At 41.2% G+C, this 14,539-nt stretch overlaps 1 protein-coding gene across 4 annotated transcripts in view; it reads left to right on the top strand.

The window, feature by feature from the left end:
- The window catches only part of SLC49A4 (solute carrier family 49 member 4), a 101,565-nt gene extending 87,665 nt beyond the window's left edge, over positions 1-13,900 (top strand). For 2 of the 4 annotated variants that reach the window (XM_045385513.3, XM_045385511.3), the window contains one exon: positions 760-1,415. In XM_045385513.3, coding sequence (XP_045241448.2) covers positions 760-875 — 116 coding nt within the window. In that variant the 3' untranslated portion in view covers positions 876-1,415. Of the gene's footprint in view, positions 1-759; positions 1,416-7,264; positions 9,065-12,760 lie in introns of those variants that run through there. The other 2 variants (XM_065539140.1, XM_065539139.2) reach the window with 2 other exon arrangements.
- The last annotated feature ends 639 nt before the right edge of the window (positions 13,901-14,539 follow it).

Here is a 14,539-nt window from a genome sequence, read left to right as displayed (position 1 = left end):
ATGGCTCAAGATTGTCTTGTTGGAGAGTCCTGAATTCATGAGAGCATTTCTGAAGAACCATGTTCTTGACACATTAAATCAAACAACAACAGAATTGCCTATTCAGATGATGCCTATAGGTTTTCCAGTAATTGGTATCATACATAACCATTCATGCTGGTATAGAAAAAGACTAGAAAGAAATAAGCCAAAATATTCACAGTGATCTCTTTGGGGGCAGAATTATGATTGATTTTTTTGTATGTTTTATTTTTAAATATATTTTCTAATCTATTTTACGGTGATTTCTACTTAATGTTTTTGCTGAGAAATAGATACTTCTATCCAAAATATATACAAGTGTTATCCCAAAATTCAGGTGATTTTCGTATTTGTCTTTTTAATCCATCAGCTGTTTATAAACAGGGACAGGTGATGTGATAGAGGGCACTTAAAAAATAATTATCAAACTAACATTTAAAGGTGATTGATTTTTTTCTTTGAAGTAATTTATTTTGTAACCAAAGTCAAGGTGGATTAAATTGATGAAAAGTTATGAACAATATTGATTAAAAATATTCCACATGGAAGCCCCGTCATATATTACACACATCACTTAGTCTCCAGATTGTCACTGTTTATTGAAAGTCAGTTTCTAGGCCTTCCAGGATGCATTTATTATAAGTACTTTTCAATGCAGAGCAGACCCCTTCCGGCATACAGGTGGTGGTCTGCTGGTGATACATGAATGTTTAAAACTGCATGTTTTTTGTCTTACAGAGTTGTCTTGGTTCAACTGGTGCCTTCCCGGGTCGTGTTTGCTTAGTCTCCTCCTCATTCTGTGCTTCAGGGAATCCTATGACAGACTCTATCTTGATGTGGTTGTCTCCGTTTAATAGCACAGACTTGAAGGAGTTTAAAAGGAGGCTGGAAATCAATACTGCACACTGCACATTTGCTCGGAATTGCACATCTAACAGAAAAAGAGGGAGAAGAAAGAAACTTCATTCAGAGGTTTTGTTAGGTTACAGATTATCACATTAATTTAATTACTACTAGGTAATAATAATAATGGGAGACTTGAGTGATAATAGGGGATTTTAAAACTCTACAGATGGCATACCTGTGCCTGATTCTGGGGTTGGAAGTGTGACTTCTTACACATAAAGCACTACCTAAGTAATACTCTCTCTGTTTTGTGCCAGTGCTAAACTACTGATTACTTGTAATTATGAAAAGAAATAAAGGGTGTCTATCACATGAAGATAACGCCTTCCCTAAGTCACATATCAGAATAGGAAGATATGCCACTAACTTCTAAAGAAGTTCAAACCCTGTATCCAATTTTAATGATAAAATAGCCAAGAGGCATATTGATGATAGAAATTAGCCATGTGTACACTACATTTTTTCTAATAAAGCCATTTCTTATATGACTCCTTATTTTAATCAGGTCAGAAGCCCTTGGCCATCTTTACTATGGTGATCAGGTGCTTTCCAGTGACTTCCGAGCATAGGCACTGTGTCTCCATCTCAACTTATCCTTGTTTCTGTGAAATACAATTTCATCTACTAGGCCCTTAAATAATTATGTGAGGGTGACTAAATGTTTAATATAATTACATTAAATATTGTATGAAAAATGTAATTCCATTAGGATCTAGCACTTTGTTACAAATGAAATGACAAGTCACATAGACATACTGTGTCTTCTGCCTGTATATGGTGGCATGAGATGTAACGTCCAGAGCCAACCATTATTTACCAGGGTTAGGTTTTATTCAGTGACCCTAGTTTAAAAATAATAATTTATCACATTGAAACTTTCAGCCCTGTGGAATGATTTCTGAATTACATCCTGTGTTTCAGCTTAGGTTGTAAAATACTCCGTTCTCTGTGGAGTCAGCATATTTGAGAGGGCAGTGTTTTGCCAGTACCTATCTTCTTTCTACAGATGATAGCTTTTTAAAAAGTAAGAGTTCCACATTGGGTAGCTCTCAGAAACAGATTTCACTGTGACGTAAAATACGCTGCAGTGGGAGTATGGTATCACCACTATTCATATTTACATCATTCCCCTCACACACAGAAACCAACCCTTTTCCCAAAAAGTCAAGAATACTACTATACCTTTATTATTCTCAGCTTCCTCCAGCCCCTCTTCTTGTTTTTCCTCACTTGAAATTGTACCTTCATTGTCAGCTAAGTATATATACTTTTGTGTTTTTCTGGACAGAGTGCAAGTGGCTCTTACTAGCCAAGGTGGTGAAGTATGGTTCAGGAAAGCTGGGCAACACTGGGCCCTGCTCCTCTCTGCACCTGTGCACGCCATGACACACCCATATGCAGATCCCCAAGTCTCTCTCCCCTCCCCCTTAGCAAGTACAAGGCTGTGCATTAACTCACCTCTGTGCCAGAGAAGCATCCTTAGAAGTTGCTTGGCAACTTCTAAGACCCTAACTTGTGAAACTAGGGAAGTAAGAAACCGTTCAAATTTAACATCTGTCTTCAGTCATCTTTAAATCATCTGTCTTTATAAACACCCTGCTCACATAGCAGAAGGACTGAAGGAACTAAGGAACTTGCTAAAGAGAAGAAAAAAACAAAAGCTAGACTTAGTTCCAGTTAATTCTGTCATTCTTCTGAAATAAAAATGAAATAAAAGGAAGGCAGAAATCTTTTTTTTTTGAGACAGGGTCTTGCTTTGTGACCCAGGCTGGAGTGCAGTGGCATGGTGCGATCTCAACTCACTGCAACCTCCACATCCCAGGTTCAGGTGATCCTCCCGCCTCAGCCTCCCAAGTAGCTGGGACTACAGGCATGCACCACCACGCCCAGCTAATTTTTCTGTTTTTAGTAGAGACAGTGTTTCTCCATGTTTCCCAGGCTGGTCTCAGACTCCTAAGTGATCCACCCACCTCAGCCTCCCAAAGTGCTGGAATTACAGGTGTGAGCTACCATACCAGGCCAAGAAGGCAGACTCCTTGAAAATGATTCAAAACCAGCCATTAAGGATATCCACAGACCATGAACCAGATGCTAAATAAGCACCACCCCTTCCTCTTCGGAGGGAATGCAGAAAGGAGAGGGAAGAATTATAAGGTATTTGGTTTTAGTCAGAACTATTATGTTTGAGGATGTTATGGTATAAAGTTCTGCTATAGTAAGATTTCTTCTGTAGAACATTTTAATTATGGTTAATTGCACTTTTTTTTTAAGGGACAGGATCTGACTATGTTGCCCAGGCTGGACTCAAACTCCTGGACTCAAGTGATCCTCCCACCTCAGCCTCTCGAGTAGCTGGGACTACAGGCATGCACCACCACACCAGGCTTAATTCTTCTTTTAACACAAAGTAGAATAACACTTTAAAAGTATTACCTGAATGACTGATTAGTTCAAAACATCCCAAGTGGGTAGTGATTAAAAATTCTTGCATTGTTCAGAATTCTTGTTTTTAGAATACATGAGGTGAGATGAGTCCCTGTATTTTGTTTGTATGTTCTTACCCCTCCAGCAGGTAATTGTTCTAATTACAAACTGCAGCTGTTTTAAGTGATCAAAAATTTCATATACCAAACCTGACAGGAAGGGAACCAAAAGGCTTGGGGGTGGGGAGAAGATTACGCATTGTTTACTTGAATATTGCAAATCATATTTTCTTTTTTTTATTTCTATCATGCATCAAAATAGACCAGCTGCTTTCTTTACACTTTCTAACCATTATAGAATCCTAATGAAATGTTACAGCTGAAAGAAATCTTAACCCTTCACTAATCCAAACCCTCATTTTAGAATTTATAGAAATGATTCTAGAGAGGTAAAGTACAACTGAGGCTCACAGTTTCTGACTCCCAAACCAGGCGTTTTTTTCCTACCTCACAGAATTGCAGCTTAATTTAGACCATTTTGGGTGTGCATGAATACCTTCCATGTTCAGAAATGATAGGGCTTAAGAGTAAGCCTCCATTATTGAGTATGGGAAGTACAAGGATTAAGTTGAGGTGACTATTTGGTTTATAAGTAAAATTCTTTTTTCTCCATCACTATCCTGTAGGTGCTCTGACAGCTCTTAGCTCTTGGGTTGCAATGACATCATGTAAAAAGATGCCGATGAATAATTCAGTCCCATAAACTATGAATTGGTAAGGACATGCTGTAGTGCAAGTTCCCTGTGGCTTATCAATTAATACTTCACAGTTTATGGGAAGAAGCATTTTTTTATATGATCCCTGGTGGAGGTATAGGAACAAGACAGTTGTACACACAAATGCGTTTCACTGGAGGATGGAGCTAATAACGAGAGAATCAAATACAAATGGAATTTTGTATATTTAAATATATATGGCCTGAGGGCCAAGTTTTTTCATAGATCATATATTCGTGTTTAATTATGGACAATGTTTACAGCTTGTTTTTATGAAGGCCTTCTAATGAGAGATCTAAGCTAAGGGATTTTAAATTGAAGAGATTAAATCCCCATCTACTTAACTTTTAATTAGTTTTTTTTTTTTTTTTTTTTACTGTTTTACTAAAATCCAGGCATTCGTCTTACTGTTTGCGTAAGTACAAGCTTCACTTTAGGCTCAAGACTGAATAAAAATGCTTAGCAAATTTGCTTTAAATTAGTGTTTAAAAAATCACATTGCGCATTTGTCCCTGAAATCAGTACAGAAATTACTACCATTTTGCCATATTAAGGCAAGTACTAAAGCTGTGATATGAAGAAAATGTCATATTAAAAAAGAAACGCAGGAAACTATGAGAACATTTTATCAAACTTATTTTATGAATATAGGAGAAAAATGCAATTCCACTTTGATTTGGAATTATATTCATGCAGAAGAGACAAGATAGTTTATTTCTTTACTATCAGACAGTGTGCTGGTCTGTTAGGAAATGTGAGCAATACTCAGAGGGGACGTGTCTGGGCGGTCTTAGAACAGGGCTTTACAGTGGGCTTTGGGGTGCTTTGTGCTCAGCAGAGGCAGGGTGGCCTGCCCACTCAGCAGACAGCTTGGCTCTCGAGCTCTCATTTCCTCATGTGTCCTTCTGGTTCAGATGGAACCTCAAACTTAGGAGAGGCTTCCAGGAACTAATACAAAGGCCCTTAGGGGTCCCTTGAGGGTGTCATCTCTGACCAGGGGGATGGGAGTGATACAGGCAGTTACATGGCCCTCAGTCTCTGATTTACATTTGTTTGTGGTCAGGATTTAGATCACTTTATGATTTTCTGAGGCTCTGACTCGTCAGATACCTTTCTCAACCCTTGGATGAATCTGACCTCAGCTCTATCCCTGAGACCTTCCACTTTCTTGAACTGACTTTCTGACAAAGGCTTCTTCACCCTCAACCCCTCCCCAGGGTCCCTGGCAGAAATCCATTCTCATTGTGAGTAGGAAGTAAGGCCATACGCCCAGTCTTTCCTCTCCTGAACAAGACACTAGCAAGCTCAGAACATGAGTAAGTCCAGGTGCTCCAGAAAGATTTAACAGGTCTTCTCACATCTAAGTCTTAGAAGTTCAAGTATTTCCTTGAAATGGGAATTACAAAGGTCTCTAACAAGTTTCTATAGTTATTACTTGTTGCATTTTTAGAATATGGGCTAATTGCTTTATGTGGTCTTTTGGTTGTGCTCTAGAATCTGATATGCCTCACACAGTAGCTTTCCATCTTAGCCCACTCTCAAAAAGAGAGAACAAAAAGCTACCCAGCCCCAGCTGTTCTGTTCATTCAACAAGGGAGAATTAAACTTTTTTTTAACCTAGCTAAAAAATGAAAGAATAGAATTGATTTCAGTAGCTTTGATGAAATGATCAAAACACATCAAGCTATTTTAACTCTAAACGTGCTTGCTGGACATAGTACATTGTAAGGCTTGGGATGCCAAAGGGGATACCAGAAAATAAACCCAAATATCACAGAACTCTTCGCATTCCCTACTTTATAAATTCTTCTGATTTATAAAGGCAGCTTCTGCAACCTTGAACAAAATGGCAAGGATAACTTGGAGAAACTGTCAGTTTACCTTAATGTTAGAAAATGATACTTCTTTTAAAGTACTATTTAATTTAGACTTCATCTAATTCAAATTGGCTTTCCCATTTACCCAGAAGGATCATAGAATCAAAGAAATGATCTAATTCAGCCACCTCATTTTACAAATCAGTAGAGAACCTTTTAGGTTAAATGACACAGCCAGGTTTTGGCAGATCACTCGGCTCCTAGACTAGCATTCTATCCCTAAATGATCAATGTGTTAGCCATAAGTAATTCTTTTAAAGTGTTGAAAATTACATGAGAAATACATGAGTGTGTAACTATTATAAAATAGCACAGGAATAGAAAGTAAAGTCTACCTCCATACAAACATGCTGTTTAATCTGTTCTCTCTGGAGGGAAGCATCATTCATTCTTTCAGAGGAAACTTGTATATGCATTTACATATCTATGTCTAAAAACTCGGGGGGCATTTAAAATCAAGTCACCTAGCAATCTCTTTCTTGGACCATATGAGTTTCTGAGATCCTTATTTGTCTCCCAGATGAATCTGCCAAATGTAGCATATTGTGGTTAATATAGATGTTTCATAGACCTGCTTATGTACCGTCAGGCTCTATCATATTCTAAAGTTCAAAAGTGAGCTCCAATATGCACTATTGTGTTGAGTTCCAATATACACTATTGTGTTTTCTTACTGGAAATACAATTTCTGTTCTTAACACTATGAACTAAGCTCCCTGTACTGTGAGAAGAGAAAGTGAATAACCGACCTACAAAATCCATATAAGTTTCCTCGACAGGGCTTGCTTGGCTTCCGTCTCAGCAGAGGCACACAATATTGTAGAAAACAGAAGTCAAAAGAATAATCTTGTGCAATATATATATATATATTTTTTTTTAGGCAGGGTCTCACTTTGTCACTCAGGCTTGAGCGCAGTGGTGTGATCTCAGCCCTACAGCCTCAATCTTCCAGGCTCAAGCAATCCTCCAGCCTCAGCCCCCCAAGTAGCTGAGACTATAGGTGGTGTATACCACCATGGCCAGCTAATTTTTTTATATTTTTTGTAGAGATGGGGTATCGCCATGTTGCCCAGCCTGGCTTGTGCAATTTCATTTTTTAAAAAAATAGCTAATGGAGATTCTGATAATTCTTATCGTTCCCTGGTCAACTTCTGTGTCTTTCCTAACTTTCAGGCTGTCAGTAGAAATGATGAACTGTAGCAGGCCAGGAGTTCAGCTTCATTTGGTCACTTCTTTCTTTCCTGTCTTCTTGCCCATGCAGCTTTCCCCTTTCTGGTGTTGTCTTCTTATTTCTGACCATGCTTGGGAGCGAGCTATGTGACACCCAGATTTTCTGAGTTGCCAGCAGTGGAGAGGAGAGACCCGGGCAAGCAGATTCTTCATGGACCCTACTAGAAAGGACAGAGAAAAAGAGCACTGGTATAGGAGCCCACGAGCCTGGCTCTTAACCCTGGCCTGGTGACTTCAGCTATTTGACCTTGAGCAAGTCACTTCATTTCTCCTTTAGCAACATCTCTAAAATGAGGGAGTGAACAAAGATGTTCCCTTAGGTTTCTTCCAATTCAGAAATACCAGTTCATTCTTATTTAAATATGAACATGACCAAGGCATGTGCAGTCTGTAAAGCTGGAGAGCTGCCCAGCACCATCGTGTTTCCATTTGTGCAGTAGCCCCCTCACGTGAGCCCTGTACGTGAACATATGAAATCTTATGCTGCATCCACATTCAGTAAGAAGAAATTGCTTTTTCAGTGTCTGTGGGAGGAGATAAGCTGCAGGTGCTGTTTATTTTCCCAAAGGACTTTATATATGAAACGCAGGCTTTATTAAATTTATCAAATGCAATAAGAGAAAAATCTGTCATCTGATGTTAAGATAGCATTCTGGGAGCCGGGTCGGGGTACTGTATTTGCTCGCCAGAATCAGATCAAACCAGATACGAGTCCTTTGGTGTGGCCGGATTCATTATGAGGCAGCATGGGTTTGCACCTGTAGAAATCAAAACTGTTGGGTCAGATAGGAAAGCCAATCCTTGAACTTACATCTTTAGTTGAGGCATCAAAGAATTGTAAGTTGCTTTGCAATGATGCCATCTCCACATGGTCAGATTCTTCCAGTACACTGTGCAGATATTTTACAGAATAAGAGCAAAGTTTCAGCATGTCAAGGAATGATCTGTACTCAAGTGTTAGTAAACAAGGCTCTTTTTTTTTTTTTTTAATGTTAGTAAACAAGGGGTTTTTTTTGTTTTTGTTTTGTTTTGTTTTGTTTTTGAGACAGAGTCTCTGTCATCTAGGCTGGAGTGCAGTGGCACGATCATAGCTCGCTGTATCCTCAGACTGCTGGGCTCAAGTGATCTTCCTGCCTCAGCCTCCTGAGTAGCTAAGACTACAAGCGCATGCCACCACCCCTGGCTAATTTGTTATTTTTTGTGGAGAAGGGGTCTCACTATGTTCCCCAAGCTGGTCTTAAACTCCTGGACTTAAGCAATCCTCCCACGTCAGTTTCCCAAAGTGTTGGGATTACAGGCGTGAGCCCCCATGCCCGGCCAACAAGACTTCCTCGTGACTACAATATGAGCATAATATTAACAGCTGTGAGAGAGAAGTGAACCGGAAGACCAGCCTCAGTGTCAGGAAGTCTGGGTCTCTGTCCTCTGTACGGCTGCCAAGCAGCCTTGGGGCTTTGGGCAAGTCATCTGTTCTCTCTGAACTTTGGCTTCCTCACTTCTAAAATAGGAGGGTCAGAGAAGATGTTTCTTTTTGCTGAAAACTTTTACAGTTCTGTGATCCACACCTCTTGGTCACACACAGCCGAAAGTAGAAAACGTGAATGCAATACTTTTCCACCAGTACTCCTAGTTTATACATTATATTTTTAAACCAACAAGGAACTTCTACAAGGCCCTGTTAGTGATGTGCTACAGGTACCAGCATTAGGGAAACTTTCAGACTGTTATATCTATTCGTTCCTTTGTCCATGTTTACTTCTATTCATTCTGTATACAGAGTAATTATATATGTACAATTACATGGCAGTGAAAGATAAATCAGAAAAACAAAGAATTTGTTTTGTTTTGTTTTTTTGAGACAGCACCTTGCTCTGTTGCCAGGAGTACAGTGGCGCAATCTTGGCTCCCTGCAACCTCTGCCTCCCGGGTTCAAGGGATTCTCATGCCTCATCCTCCCGTGTAGCTAGGACTACAGACATGTGCCACCACACCCAGCTAATTTTTGTATTTTTAGTAGAGATGGGGTTTTGCCATGTTGGCCAGGCCAGTCTCGAACTCCTGACCTCAAGTAATCCGCCTGCCTTGGCTTCCCAGAGAGTGCCAGGATTACAGGCATGAGCCACCATGCCCAGCCAGAAGGTTTTTAAAAAAATAAAGACACTCCTGAACTAACAATTACAAAGAGCTAGTGACAGTTTCCCAAATAATTATGCATAGTAGGAGCCCATATGTTGTCCTCATATCATAAACCATAATTGATTTCGAGGAAAAGACATTCTGCCCCACTGAAATTCCTTTCATGAGGAAGACCTGGATCTGTTTGGAGGCACAGAATTAATTTTAGCATGAGGAATCCAAACCCTTCCATCATTCCGTGGCTGAGGAATGGGTTATTACTCCTATGGGAGACTGGGAATGTTGTTGGTACCCCAGCTTTCTCTTAAGACAAAATTTAACAAATGCATACGTGCTAAGATGCATATACTTACAAGGCTTTGTGGGTCTCCTTTCTAAGGGGAATTTGAATACTAACAAAGACTAAACACCAAAAGGGGGCTTTCTAATGGTAGAATTTGGGATATCAGCTAGCCACATAGAGCAGAGCTACTTTGGGGGCTGGAGACTGCAGAAAGCCTTCAGGTTTCTACCTGTGAGTAAACCGAATCACACTTGATGCATTGCTAGTGAAGTCCCAGCCCCCTGACCCTTTGCAGAAACCCAAAGAATGCTAAAAAGGGCAGGTTTTAGTTCCTGCCAATTGTTTCATTTACTACAAATGTCCCCAGTTCCAAATTCACTTCCCTCCCCACCAGAAATAGGTCATTTTGGAGGCTTATGAAAATTAAGCATTAAGAAAATCCCGCCTCCATCCTAATACATTGCATCCACAAGTCCCAAACAAAATCACTTCCTTGGCCTACACACATAACTACCTGTTTCTGTTTAGGTCTGTGACTCAGAAAGTGCCTGGAAGAAGTCATGAGAGGGGGTCGATCCCATCTTACCTGCCATAGGAAGAATAGGGCCTGCTTAGTAAAGTTCAGTGTGTGTGTTGGGGGTGGTGGTTCTTAGTCCTTCCTTGAATTCACTGAGTCGCATTGCACTACCCTTCCTTGTCAATGAGTTGTTGCTGAGGAATTATTGTAGTAAGTAATACAGGTGTTCCCAGTGAAGCCATCCCTCTCCTCCAAACCTCCGCTGTCCTTTGGGTTTTGGCTCCAGGATCCTTGCCCCATGTCCCAAAGAATCCCCACCCCCAGGCCTCCCTCCTCTTTTGCCAATTGTACCTGACCTTTTCAGGAAAAAGAAATCAATTGATACCTTAGTCCTAATGTTTGACCCTTTTCTATCTCAGAATAGAGAAGCCCCCATATTTGTTCTTTTTTTACTCAAGCTTAATATAGACCACCTAGGCACAGAAGCTCCATGCTATATTCTGTTGCCTATAATTATCCTTCCATCTAATTGGGAAAAGGTTACTCTATTGAACCAACTGCTGATTCCCTTACCTTTTCACTCTTTTGTCAGTATTCCTTTACCAGTAAATTATTGGTTATCTAGGTCCTGAAGTTTCATTCATGTTTTCTTTTTTAAAGCTTTAATTTTTCTTAGGAAAACTGTTTCTCTCATCTTAAAGCAGACTATATGATCTTTTCTATTCTACTTTGTAATATAATTTGAACATAATGAACACTCTAAAGTCAGACATGGATTTTATCATAAAAGCAGATCATATTAAGATTTTTTAAAAAAAGAACCAGGATTGAGGAATCTGTAGCTAATAATTTAATAATTCACCAACATGTTTTGGGCTCCCACTTCGTGCTGGCCACTGGGCTAGGCACTGAGGATGCAGAAGCAAACAAATCAGCCTCCTGGCCCGCAGATTTGCATTCCAGTGAGTCCATTCATAAAAACTAACTCAGAGCCAGCAACACCCACCCCCCAAAGGGCTGTTGGAAGCTTTGTAGCTCATCTGTACAGCTGTCTTGGTTCCTGTGCAGGATCTTACTCTCTTGGGAAAATATGTTCTAAATCCTGTTTCCTTGGGCCATTAAAAATCCATGCTGTCCCTAATCAATATATAGTTATGTGTGACCTTCATAGAATTAAAAAATGCCCCCGGATAGCCTTTGAAGGGAAAGGCAAATAAATCTGCTTTGATGGCTTGAAAATAAGTGAAAAGGTTTTTAGGGAAAGCTAACAAGCTTTCGAAGATTTCAGATCTGCCAGGATTCATTCATTAAGGCATGGGATTAGGCCAAAAGAGCCTCCTACCAAGGGAGAGACAGGGATCATGTAAGGAGATCTGTGAGACCGCAGTGGAAGAGGATTGAAATAGAAGCCAGACCTGTAGACGTATTTGTTAATATGTGTGCCGAGCCAAAGTACAGGAGGAGGCTTGGAGGCATGGAGCTGTGGTGGAAGCAGGTTCTGAAAAGCAGAACTCTGAAGCTGGCTCATTCTCACCAAGTCATCTGGCCCAGCCTCCCGCCTCCAAGCACATCCTGCCTGCAGAGGGTCTGGCTAGCTGCCTTTTCATCTCTCGAGGGATGGAGATTCTACAACCTCCCTCTATCATCAGTTCCAGAGCCACTCCCCTTTGCACTAGAAGTTCTTTCAAAGAATGAGGGTGTGAGGGAGGGAGGGGTCAAGAAACAGAGTGACAGGGGAAACAGGCAGAAGAAGTCAGGGCAAAGGACCCCAGCATGAAGAGTTGTGGAGCTGGAGGTGGGGAAACAGCCTGGCATCTCACACTTCCTTCCTTCTCTTAAATGTGAGCAGCTGACTCCAAGGCTTGTGGAAACTCTAGAAGGTAGAACCAGCCATCTGGGGAAGCTGGCCTCACAGATGCCCCGTCTGGCATAGTGGAGGTTCCTGTGCTCTGAGGACGCAGTGTAAATCTAGACATACACTGCAGCCTGGGAAGAGTTGTGTTTTCTTCAAATGTCTTTAAATTTCACAATCACCCCTCTAAAGAAATGTTCTCTGATTGAAGGCATGCCTTCTATACCTACTTTATTGTGTTTCATGCATTCTGCCAGAGTAATTGCTTTTCATATCAGTTCTTGGATGCAGAGAAATCTCTGGTAGTCTAAGGGGATTTCAATCCAAGTAAAGCTACTATCTCTTATTCCATCCAGACTTTTCCATCTGCCTCCGCTCTCTCAGTCACATACCTAGAAGCAAGCCAGGAAGCCTGTCCAACCAAAATCACTCTCCAAAGCCCAAGCACTTTATTGTTCTCCCTGTCTGTTCTCGAGCCAAGGTGTATTTGGCCTCATTTTATGCTATTAGTTGTCTGGCTTTCATGGCTCTGCACCACATTACAGTCAGAGCAGGAAGGCCGGCAGTGGAGATAGAATGATGGCAAAAACCCAGAGCAGAGGCCTCTGCTGGCGAGGGAGCCTGCAGCACTCTCCACACTGGTGGATCCTAGCATGCCCAACAGACCCCCATCCCTTCCCCTCGGCCTTGGGCCTTGAGTCTCATTCCAATTCATCCCCTCCCCTTTCCCTCATTCCAGTCCCAGGCGACACTTGATGCGCCTGACTTCTTTGAAGAGGATATCAAGAAGTGAAGGAACAAAGTCCTTTTCTGTTCGGTATCTGGGTCCATCCTGGAAAAAGTTTTTGGCAGAAATGGCTGCAGTGGAACCCTCTGACCGCCAGAGTGAAATAGTGCTCCAGCAGGCTGCGGTAGACTCGCTGCCAGAGTGGGTCAGGACTGTCCCAGAGGACAGGGTCATCTCTTGAGAGTCCTCCCAGCTCCAGGGCCTGATTTTAAAGCAGTAACACTAGGATATAGGTTATGTACAGGCTCCTGGAAGGCAGGTGCCGCAGCTCCTGTGACACCCCATTGCCTGAGCAAACTTCTCCAGTACGAGAGATAAAGCAAGTATGAATGGGTGCGGGGGGGGGAGCTTAAAACCTGCCACACTGAGACTCGATGCCGGGGGCCATGCACCCGCTCTGCCGCCTGCTAGGTCTGTGCAATGGTCAGAGCAGGGGTGTGTGATGAGTTCAGCTCCCAAGCATATCCACACTTAGGAAGTGTTCTGTGTGTTTTTAAATAATCCTTACCATGTAAAGATTGTATTACATTTGTATACAAAATTTTTTTGCATTTTACTTTTGTAATATTTGGGGTTTTATAGATTTTTATTTTATGGCCAAGTATACTTTTGTAAGGAAATGTTGAAGTCTTGAGTATTTTTATTCTTTTAAAAAACTATAGTTAGTGTCAACTGTGAGCACTGATAAATATTATTCATGTGTGGTTTTCTTTCTTTTTAATCCAGACTTTTTAAGAAACCGTTTTGGCATAGAGTTTTACTTAAAATGCTGCTTCATTTTACATATTGTGAATACTGAAGATTCTAAAAAATAAAGATGCATTTAAAATCTCTGTGCTGTTCCATTGTAGAAATGGTAATGTGCATTGCTTTGCCAAAGTGGTAATTAAATGTTTAATGGTTTAGAACTCCTAGTTCACAATAGGGCTTCTCGTCATCACTCACAGCGTGTGAGCTTCCAAATAAGCCGCCATTTCTTTGGAAAACGCACGCACTTAGGCATGGCGATCTCCTGTTCCGTTAGGAAATACGGTTATGTTGACATTATGGTTACTGTGCCTGTGGTTTTGCAATAAACATGTATTGAAAGCACTTGTGATAACGTGGTCCGCATTTTGTTTTTAATCAAACTCCAAATGGCAGTAGAAGTGGAGCCAAAGCTTCCTGAGCGTTCGGGCAGCAAGATGTGGTGAGAAAAAAAACATGAGCAAGGAAGCAGAGGCGGCTGGGCCAAATCCTTCTCCTCCGCGACAAGCGCGGAGACGGGGATTCCTTTCTCTCTTTTGGAAATCCCCTGTCCTCATTCATTTAAGAAACATAAAATCAAGGAGGGGGATAATTACATTTACCTTTGCCTGGATTTTACGATGTTGGAATAGAGTGAGGAACACAAAGCTCCTGGCACATTTTGATTGCCTCATACGTGTTCCTGGCCTTCTTCCCTCCCTTCCCTCTTGAGTCTTCAGCATCTATTCAATGAATGCTGGTTGGGTGAACACACAGTGTATCTATCTTAATGCCATATAGGAAACAGAATTCTTACCCTGATTTTTAAAAATAATTTTTCCATTATAAAATAATACACAGGGCCAGGCACATGCCTGTAATCTCAGCACTTTGGGAGGCTGAGGCAAGAGGATTGCTTGAGCCCAGGAGTTCAAGGCTGTAGTGAGCAGTGATCGTGCCACTGTACTCCAGCCTAGGTGACAGAGTGAGACCCTGTTTAAAACA

This window comes from Macaca fascicularis, chromosome 2 (genome assembly GCF_037993035.2).
Source record: "Macaca fascicularis isolate 582-1 chromosome 2, T2T-MFA8v1.1".
In the NCBI taxonomy this organism is placed as follows: domain Eukaryota; kingdom Metazoa; phylum Chordata; class Mammalia; order Primates; family Cercopithecidae; genus Macaca; species Macaca fascicularis.
The sequence above is the reverse complement of the archived record's forward strand: the minus strand, read 5'-3'. Positions and strand labels throughout refer to the sequence as shown.